Consider the following 10,830-nt stretch of genomic DNA (forward strand, 5'->3'; position numbering starts at 1 on the left):
CTTCCGCCTCAGCCTTCCAAGTAGCTGGAACTACAGGCGCGAGCTACCACGCCCGGCTAATTTTTTTTTTGATTTATTGTAGAGATGACGTCTCACCAAGTTGCCCAGGCAGGTTTCGAACCCATGGGCTCAGGCAGTCCTCTCACCTCAGCCTCCCAAGGCGTGGGATTACAGGCTGAGCCACCGAGCCCAGATTACTATACTTCCTAACTAATCAACTCTGCCTTATAGACTACCCATATATATTTTTCTGAACATGTCAATTTTTTTTTTTTTTTTTTGAGTTGGAGTCTCACTGTTGTCCAGACTGGAGTGGAGTCAGCCTCGACCTGCTGGGCTCTGGTGATCCTTCTGCCTCAACCTTCCGAGTAGCCGGAATTACAGGCGCGCGCTACCACGCCCGGCTAATTTTTTGATTTACTGTAGAGATGAGGTCTCGCTGCCCAGGCGGGTCTCGAACCCGCGGGCTCAGGCAATCCACTTACCTCAGCCTCCCAAAGGCGTGGGATTACAGGCTGAGACACCGAGCCCGGCTCATGTCAAGTTTTTAACATCCATGTTTTTTTCTCACCTGTGAGCTAACTTTCTTTCTCAACTCTACCCATTGAAATCCTGTCTTTTTTTTTTTTTGAGTTGGAGTCTCACTCTGCGCCCAGACTGGAGTGCAGTGGCCGCTCCCAGCCACCACAGCCTCGATCTGCTGGGCTCCGGCGATCCTTCCTCCTCAGCTTTCCAAGTAGCCAGAATTACAGGCGTGCGCTACCACGCCCGGCTAATTTTTTGATTTATTGTAGAGATGAGGTCTCGCCTGCCCAGGCGGGTCTCGAACCCACGGGCTCAGGCAATCCACTCACCTCAGCCTCCCAAAGGTGCGGGATTATAGGCTGAGCCACCGAGCCTGGCTCCTATCTTTCCTTTAAAGCCCACCTTAAAAGTTAATTGTCCATGGAAGCTTTTCCTTTCGCCCTGAAACTGAATATAGTCTTTTCATCTGTTCAACTGAAACAGCATTCTCTCTCTTTTTTTTTTCCTTGAGATGAAGTCTCACTCTGTTTCCTAGGCTGGAGTGCAGTGGCATGCTCATAGTCACCATAGCCTTGACCTGCTGGACTCAGGCCATCTTTCCACCTCAGCCTTCCAAGTAGCTGAAACTACATGTGTACGCTACCATGCCTGGCTAATGTTTTGGTTTATTGTCAAGATGAAGTCTTGCCCTGTTGCCCAGGCTGGTCCTGGACCCCTGGACTCAGGCAATCCTCTTGCCTCGGCCTCTCATAGTGCTGGGATTACAGGCTTTGAGCCACTACACCCAGTCTTCTTATTTTATGTTTTAAAATATTGCTGATACTTGTGTTTCTTGTGTCATAGTTGTACACTCATTTTTTTCTAATTGATTAAGTGGCTACAAAAGGGATTGTGACTACTGTGTTTATATTTGTAGCTTCTGTACATTGCTGCATACCAGGCAACAGTGCTTACAAATGGGCCACTGGGTGGTGCCAGAGGCCTTTAATTTGTGTAAAAAACCCAGAGCCTCTGTACAGTTGAGTTGTCAAATCTTCTGCACAGTAAGAATAAAGATTAATTTTTCTGATCCAGAAATCTTCAGTTTCCTCTGTCCAGCCTACCAAAGGGAATAGTGTTACATATTTAGTCCCTCCAAGTACTTAATAGAAAGTAGTCCAGAACTAATGCCCTGCCTACTATAAACATGTTTCTGTTTTGTTTTGTTTTTTGTAGAGACAGGGGTCTTACTATGTTACCCAGGTTGGTCTTGAACTCCTCCTGGCTTCAAGCAATCCTCACTCCTTGACTTCCCAATACTGGGATTACAGGCATGAGCCACTACACTCAGCCATGTTTTATATAGGATTTTCAGCCTCTTAGAAGTTATCCTTTGAATTTTGGTGCCTGAGGTTCTTTGATTAATAAACACTATTCTGTTAGAGTGTGACTGGCAGCAGGAGTCAGGAAAGTTGGCTTGGAGAAGTGTTGTGCAGTAAAAAAACATTAAGATAAGGAAAATTAATTTTAAATGAGCTGATTTTGATTGAAAACAAATTTTGGAGGTGGGGTTATCAGATGGACTGTGGGACCTAGTACTTTGGATGGAGATCAGCCCTGAACAGCTGTTCGATTATGAGTGGTGTGGGACATCTGTCCTCCTGAGAGGAATTGAGGACTTTGTGACTCTCTGTCTTACTAATAATTGAAGTATTTTCCACGATCACCTTTCAGTTTCCAAGGAAATTCTAAAACCATGTCTCATTTCAAAATATGGGTATTTATGTGGGAGGGTTGGACACTCGAGTAGCAGAATGAGGCACGGACTCACCTGAGGTTATGTAAGTCATGAGGATTGACAGGAGACTGAGTGCAGGTCTTAGTGAAGGGAAAGGGCAGTAGTAGTATTTAGATGTTGATGTTTTCGTTGAGCCTGAGTTAGAGTTCATAGAGCCTAGATACTAGATACCAAAGGGTTTAAAATGAATATGGAAGAAATTTTTAAACTAGAAAGTATAAGCATACAAATTAGTAGTACAAGTGCTAGAACTATTTTGGATTACTTTAAGCTTCTGATATTCTTAGGTATCACTGAGACAATAGGGGTGTGGAGACTTTGTATTATTTAGGATTCATCTTGCCATTAATGTGGTTGCTGATAAATGGCAGCTTTGGTTGCAGCAAAAATCCTTTCAGCACTTTTGTTTTCAAGTGAGAAATCTGACATCCCGCTGTCACTTGCTGTGATATATTGACCACTGTAGTCAATGTCTACTAATAATCACAGACTTAGAATTTATTGTTCTTAATTGTATTATCTGTCATTTAACAATTTGCATGATTTCTTTTTCCCCCCACATCACTCTTCTCCAATTCTCTTATTTTTAGGCTGTATTTATTGAGATATGATTTACATGCAATAAAATTTTTTTTTTTTTTTAGTTGACCTGTTCTTTGAATTCTGGCAAATGCTTAGTCATGTAATAACCACCATGACTAAGGCATAGAGCATTTTCATCATTTCAAAATGTTTTCTCCTGCTCTTTTATAGTAATTTCTATACCCCAACCCTCAACCCCGGCAGTCACTGATCTCTCCCTATAGTTTTATCTTTTCCAGAAAGTACTCTAGATGGAATCATATGTTACATAGCTGTTTGAGTTTAGATTCTTGCACTTACCACAGCATATTTGCGATCTGTTCATGTTTCTGTTGTTCTCAGTAGTCCATTCCTTTTTACTGTTCAGTAGTAGTCCATTGTGTGGCCGTACCACCATTTGTTTATCCATGACCCAGTTTTTTGATGAATTTAAATAAAACTACAAAACAATCACTTACAGAGTTTTTAAATTTCTGTGGACATATATTTTCATTTTTCTTCGGTAAATTCCTGAAGTAGGATTCCTGGGTTGTATAGTTAAGTGTATGTTTAACTTAATAAGAAAATGCCTGACTATTTTTTTCAAAGTGACTGTACTGTTTTGCATTTCTGCTAGCTGTGTATAAAGTTCTGGTTGCTCTACTTGTAGTACCTGACAAAGTAATTTTTCATTAATTTTAACAATTCTGTTAGGTGTTTATTTTATTTTATTTTCTGAGTTGGGATCTTACTCTGTTGCCCAGGCTGGAGTGCAGTGGCATGTTCACAAGCCACCACAGCCTTGACCCACTGGGCTCAGGTGATGCTTCCACCTTAGCCTTCTAAGTAGCTGGAACCACAGCCATGTGCCACCATGCCTGGCTACTTTTTTTATTTATTGCAGAAACAAGGTTTCACCAAATTGCCCAGGCTGGTCTCGAATCCCTGGACTCGGGCAATCCACTAGCCTTCACCTCCCAAAGTGCTGGGGTTACAGGTGTGAGCCACTGTGCCCAACTGAGGATCTTTTTCTTTTCTTTTCTTTTCTTTTTTTGAAATTGGAGTCTCATTCCGTCACCCAGACTGGAGTGCAGTGGCATGCTCACGGCCATCCCAGCGTCAACCTGCTAGACTCTGGTGATCCTTCTGCCTCAGCCTTCCAAGTAGCCAGAACTACAGGCGTGCGCTACCATACCCAGATAATTTTTTATTTATTGTAAAAACAAGGTTTCCCCAAGTTGCCCGGGCTGGTCTTGAATCTATGGGCTCTGGAGGTCCACTTGCCACAGCCTCCCAAAGTGCTAGGATTCCAGGCTGAGCCACCGATCTTTTCAAGTGATTATTATTTAGTTATGATAGTTTCAAATATATTCTGGTTACTATCCTTTATCAAATATGTGTGTCATAGATCTTTTCTCCCCATCTATATCTTGTCTTTTTATTGTCTTAACAATGTCTCTTGAAGAAATTTTAATAAGTTCAGTTTATTAATTTTTGTACTTTTTGTGACCTCTCCTAAGAAATAGTTGACTAACCCAAGGTCGCAAAAATTATTTTTCTTTTTTTCTTTTGGAAGCTGTATTGTTTTAACTTTTATATTTAGGCCTATGATCCTTTTAGAACTAGTGTTTATATATTGTACACTCTGGGGTTGTTTTTGCTTTTGTTTTTTTTGCAATTGGATGTCCAGTTATTCTGGTACAGGTTGAGCATTCCAAATCCAAAAATCTGAAATCTGAAGCTTTTTTAGTATCTATTTATTTTTTAGTTGGAGTTTCACTTTGTCACCCAGGCTGGAGTGCAGTAGCTCACTCATAGCCACCGCAGCCTTGACCTGCTGGGCTTAGGCAATCCTTCCAGCTCAGCCTTCCAAGTAGCTAGAACTAGAGGCATGCACCACCATGCCCAGCTAATTTTTTTCTTCTTTCTCAGGCAGTCCTCTTGCCTCCACCTCCCAAAGTGCTGGGATTACAGGTGTGAGCCACTATGCCCGCCTGAGTATCAACATGATGCTCAAAGGAAATACCATTTGAGATTTTGGACTTTTGGGTTTGGGCTGCTCAACTGGTATAATGCAAATATTTTAAAAATTCAAAATTTGAAGCACTTGTGATCCCAAGTATTTTGGATAAGGGAGACTCAACCTGTATACTTAGTCTCTTATACAGATCTTTCATCAGTGTTAAGGGGGGAAAGCAACCCCAGTTATTTAAAGGAGACAGGAGACACTTGGTACCACGCCTACAAAATACTCTTACACAGTGTACTAACTCTTCTGCTTGGGTTTTGGTTTATATTTTTTGTCATATAGTTGCTTAAAAATTTAAGACCTTATTCTTATTAAGACACGAAAATATCTAGGTCACTGGAATTTTTTAGTGAAATTAAAATGACACCTGTGTTTTTTTTCCCCATCCTCCAATAGTTTACTCTTTAACCTTCAGTTTGGCAGGGGTTATGGTTATTTTTAGAGCACAAGCAGTAGAGCTAATCTAATTAAACTTCTCCAACTACCTGGGGCAGTGAGCTCATCAGCTCTTCCAAGCTCAGCATGGTTTGCTGTAGACTAGATATTACATGGAAGTTGATCAGAGTAAAAAGAGTGGATTTTTTTAGAATACAGTGCAATGAAGGGTGAAGAAGATAGTTTGGATTTGGGTCAAATATGGTCTCTAGCCTCAGATTGTAAAACAGAATTGTGTTCTTTGGTGATGGAAAAGATTCTTGAGTGCCTCCTGTACTTAAGACCTAGGGCATAGCATCTCTGCCTGCTTGCTTGCTTGAAACAGGGTCTCACTATTTGTTATTTTGCACAGGCTGATCTTGAACTCCTGAGCTCAAGTGGTTCTTTCATCTAAGCCTCCTGAGTAAGTAGAATCCAAGTGCATGCCACTGTGTCCAGCCCTTTGCCTGCTCTAATTTGGACAGTGTCTTCGCTCAGGCTGCTATAACAAAATACCATGGACTATGTAGCTTAAATATTAGAAATTTATTTTCTCATAGTTGTGGAGGCTAGAAGTCCAAGATCAAGGTTCCAGCATGGTTGGTTTCTGGTGAAGACTTTCTTCTGGCTTGTAGGTGGTTATTTCTCTATGTCCTCAAATGGCAGGGTGCCCAGGAGTGAGAGAGCTGGAGCAAGCTCTCTGGAGTCTCTTATAGGAGCACTAATTGCATCATAAGGGCCCCAACCTCATGACCTCATATAAACTTAGCTATCTCCCAAAGGCCCCATCTTTAAATACCATCACCTTGGGAGTTATGGCTTCAACATATGGGTTTGAGATGGGAGGAATAGTACACAGTTACTCTAATTTCTGCCTTAGAGTTGAAATTGTTTTAAGTTTCTTCATTTTGATTGAAATTAATATTGTAAGAATAACAACCCATCCCCAGAGTTGTTATATTTTATTATTTTCATCATTTCTTGACTTTCTAGAGAATCGGTCCCCCAACATGGGAATTTATGCACCCCAGGGGGTATGCAAGATGATCCAGTGGTATATTGAAAAAGAATGTTGAAATATCTATTTGTTTTTTTCTAGAAAAATTAAGCTTAGTATTTAATGTGGATTATGTGTGTGTGTGTGTGTGTGTGTGTGTGTGTTTGTGTACACACGGATCGGGCATTTGTGATCAAAGCTTTCATTGATAGAGGTTCATAATCAAAATTTTGAGACCCTTGGAAGGCTGAGGTGGAAGGATCGCCAGAGCCCAGCAGGTTGAGGCTGCGGTGGCCGGGAGCGGCCACTGCACTCCAGTCTGGGCAACAGAGTGAGACTCCAACTCAAAAAAAAAAAATTTTGAGACCACTGCTCTAGAGTATCTTTCTGCAGAAATTTTAACATTAATTCTATTTATCTATATCATCTCTGCAATTTCTGTCTTACAAGTAGAGAAAATGAATTCCAGAGAAGATTTAAGCAGCTTGTTTAAGGGCACCAAGTTTGCTGATGGCTTAGCTGATACTGGAACTCTGAACTTATAATTCAAAATCAGTCAAGGACTGATTTTGCTTAACTATGTGTCTCCTATTATGTTACCTTTGGAAGTTATCTGCTTGTCAACTCAGTGATTAAACAGAAACAGGGTTGATTGACATAAGCATTCACAGGGTTTTCTCTGTTTCTGATTTAGCAATAAATTCTGTCAGCTTTTTTTCCCAAAGAGAAGATCCCTTCTTGAAAGAACCCTAAACCAGTTTCTCCAAAATACTAATCTGCAACATTGTGAGCTGAACCTTATGGCCCCCTTTTCCCGCTTCTCAGAGTTGATTGGGAGTTTAGACTTTGGATCCTCCTGGTCATGGGCTAAAAGTTCACGTAGTCAAGGCTCCTATAGGAGTTGGTAATTTAGTTTTGAGAGAGATTCTCTGAAGCTGTTTTTTTTTTTTTTTTCTTTGAGTCAGAGTCTCACCATGTTGCCTGGAGTACAGTGGTACCATCATGGCTCACCATAGCCTCAACCTCCCAGGCCAAAGTGATCCTTACCCCCTCAACCTCTTGAGTAGCTGGGACTGTAGTCCCTTGCCTACCATACCCGGCTAATTTTTTTTTGTACCCTGACAGAGGTGAGGTTAGGATTTCAGCCCCAGGCGTGGGAGGCTGGCTGCATGTTTTGATTTTTTTGTACACACAAAATCTTGCTAACTCCTGGCCTCAAGCAATCTTCCTGCCTCAGTCCCCCAAAGTGCTGGGATTATAGGCATGAGCCATTGTGGCCGGCCTGTTTTTTCTTTATGTTACTTCACATACCTGTTTTTTTATTGTCTTTGTCTTTCATCATCATTTTTCCAGGTGTCTTTTCCTCAAATTCAGCCTCAGCTCTACTCTTGCAGTATTTCTACTCAACCACCTTGGCTTGTTATGAACAATCTTTGGAAAGCCGTTGCATGACAGAGCAGACTTTCTATGAAGTCTGGCATGGATTTCTGTAGAGGAGGATGGAGGGTGAGGATAAGGACGGGGCTTCTTCTGGAATAATTATTATGGGAATGAAAGGGCTGTTGAAAGAGTAGAGGCCATTGTGCCTGGGTGCAAGGACTAGGGTCATAATTATACTTTGTCTTTTACCAGTGCCTTTTGTCTAAGGCACTGAAAGGGCTTAACAAAACTCTGGTCTGAATAATATTGTTCATTGCTCTTTGGATTTTATTGGAGGTGGCAGCAAGGCCCTGAAAAAAAATATGACTCTGTTACAGTAGCATAAAAGGAAATAAGCTATATACCCTGAATCCTAGTTAGGAAAAGATAAGTCTGGTGAAAGCTGGTAGAATTAGGTGAAATGATGTTTGTTACAGTATGAAATGGGATAAGATAATTTGAGGAAATGTTACCCTTTTCTTCCCCACCTTTGCATCTGGTAAATGATAGTCCTAAGAGAAACAAAAGAAATTTAAGTTCCTTTCTTAGGGGTAGGGTGCTCCAGAGTTCTAATTCTAGCTTTGTTACTTAGAATATTTAGTTGCTATCTGTGCCTTTAATAAGTTTGAAGCTAGGCATCTGAGTGAACATAAAGCCCAAGCTCTTATCCCAAAGGTTGATTTCTTCTGTCTCTATTCATTTGTGTGTATTATGATATTCAGAATCTGACCCACCTCTTTATGTTGTAAAAACAAGTGTTTTATGGAGTTTACAGATACATATGTGAATGCTTTCCATGGGAAGATCTTGCCTGGAAGGCAGTGCTGAAGCTAGCTTTTTGTGTTGAGTTGAAGCTCTTTACTTGTAGTACCTGTCACTTGATATGTGCCTGATGTTCCAGGTTTTATTTCAGTGCTCACTTTCCCATCTGAAAAACCACTGCCAGTTACTCAGTGAATAAGGTAAAGATATGACAATTGACCTCCACAAAAATATGTCACTTTATGGAGTTTAGACATTGAAAAAAAGTCCGCTGTGCTTTTCAGTAGCTGAGAAGCCCTGTTGTGCACAAGCATACAAATCATTTTTATAAAAATGATAAAGCCTGTGTTTGTTAAGTCACTTTGTCCTTTTGCATCTTTCCCAGGTTGTTTCCTAAGTGTTTTCTTTTCTTCCTCTCCCAAATCCAGGCTGGCAACAGCAGACATCATTCAAGATGTCCAGCAAAGGGAGCGGCACAGATGGCAAAACAGACTTAGCTAATGGTAAGAGGCCAAAATGAGGGGGAAGCTATTTTTACTATCATCTGAAGTTCTCCTCCTCCCCCCAAGGTAGAGTGGAGGCCTGGATTTTAGTGGCGGAAAGGAGCCCTTCCTGTGTTGTTCTGAGTATAGGAAACTGCACAGGAAACATCTTAGATCTTAGACTATGTGGTACTTTTGCTCTTTCACATTTTATCTGGTCATTTTCAAAAGATTAGTAACAGAACTGTTCTTCTAAGATGTCAAGTGGTTTGGAATTCTGAAAGGCCATAAGGGTGGATGAGTAGAACCTAGGAGATGCTATTAATAAAGGAAAATAATCAGATCCAACTGGTGGTGGGAATAAGGGAGTTTTGGGGAAGATAAGCTTCCCCAGTTATACTGAGAGGTGCTTTTCCATGATAGGTCACAGTTGGATAAAAAGATTACATAAAGCCAGGTTCGGTGGCTCAGCCTGTAATCCTGTGCTTTGGGAGACTGAGGTGAGTAGATTGCCTGAGCTCGCAGGTTCGAGACCCGCCTGGGCAACTTGGCAAGACCTCATCTCTACAACAAATCAAAAAAATCAGCCGGGTGTGGTAGCGCGCGCCTGTAGTTTGACTACGTGGAAGGCTGAGGCGGAAGGATCGCCAGAGCCCAGCAGGTCGAGGCTGCAGTGGCTGGGAGCGGCCACTGCACTCCAGTCTGGGCGACAGAGTGAGACTCCAACTCAAAAAAAAAAGATTACATAAGAAAGCTGGGCATGGTAGCACATGCCTGTAGTTCCAGCTACTTGAAGGCTGAAGCGGAAGGATCACCTGAGCCCTGCAGGTCGAGTCTGTGGTGGCCGTGAGCATGCCACTGCATTCTAGCCTGGGCAACAGAGTGAGACTCCAACTCAAAAAAGAAAATTACATAAGAGATGAAGTTACACCCCAAACCAACTGAGATTGGGTCTTCCTTCCCTACCTTTCTTTCCCTCCCTTATTTACTTTCTTTACTTGCCTTCTTTCCTTCTCTTCATTCCCTTCTCCTCCTTGCTTTTTTCAGGACCAGTGCAGCCAAGTGTTAAATTACTGGGTCTAGGCCATATTTGAAGGCAGAATACCAAAATTCTAATAGAGTATCATTACCACCTGGGTTATTTGACCAGCACTTCAACTCTGAGCCAGCTTTTAAATTAGAGAAACCTCCCTTTTTTTTTTTTGGTAAATATGTGGGATACAATTTAGAATTCAGTACATATGTGGTCATCGTACAGGTGAAGTTTGGGCCTCCATTTGGTCCCCACTTCGCCTGGGAGAAACCTCCTTCAAATGAATGTTCTTAGGCAACACAGAGTCCAGCCATGGAGTCCACCATAGAGTCAGGATTATAGGCTAAAGTCTAGTTAATGTAATTGATAGAGCAGTGAAGTTGGGGAAGGGTAGATGAGATTTTCAACATGCTTTTCTGTTGCCACTTTGTTCTTTTCTTACCATTGTTTCATCTTTTGTTTAAAAAAAAACAAAAGATGAAACAATGGTAAGAAAAGAACAAAGTAGTTCAGATTTTTCACTGGGCTTAGTAGTTAAAAGGTACAGAGTTCTAAAGGAGTTTAGAGTATACTGTTGATTTGGTGCTTGGCCATTAGCTAGATGAGGGATTGGCAAACTAGGTATTGCTTGTAGGCCAAATCTAGCCTGCCACTTGTTTTGTAAAGTTTTACCGGAATCTAGTCATGCCTATTCATTTATGAGTGTCTATGGTTGCTTCTGTCCTACATGATGGAGTTGAGTATTTATGGTGGAGCTCTATGTGGTCTGCAAGGCCTAACATTTTTTTTTTTCCTTTTTGAGTTGGAGTCTCACTCTGTCACCCAGACTAG

At 41.5% G+C, this 10,830-nt stretch overlaps 1 protein-coding gene across 5 annotated transcripts in view; it reads left to right on the forward strand.

Annotated features, from left to right (window-relative positions):
- Window positions 1-10,830, forward strand: part of DCAF8 (DDB1 and CUL4 associated factor 8) — a 51,463-nt gene that overhangs the window by 9,439 nt on the left and 31,194 nt on the right. For 4 of the 5 annotated variants that reach the window (XM_021712699.1, XM_021712698.1, XM_008058713.1 and 1 more), the window contains one exon: window positions 8,913-8,987. In XM_021712699.1, the coding sequence (XP_021568374.1) occupies window positions 8,939-8,987 (49 nt within the window). In that variant the 5' untranslated portion in view covers window positions 8,913-8,938. Of the gene's footprint in view, window positions 1-5,699; window positions 5,731-8,912; window positions 8,988-10,830 lie in introns of those variants that run through there. The other variant, XM_021712700.1, reaches the window with a different exon arrangement.

Source organism: Carlito syrichta, unplaced genomic scaffold, assembly GCF_000164805.1.
Source record: "Carlito syrichta isolate Samal-C Ts95f unplaced genomic scaffold, Tarsius_syrichta-2.0.1 Scaffold303604, whole genome shotgun sequence".
NCBI lineage: Eukaryota > Metazoa > Chordata > Mammalia > Primates > Tarsiidae > Carlito > Carlito syrichta.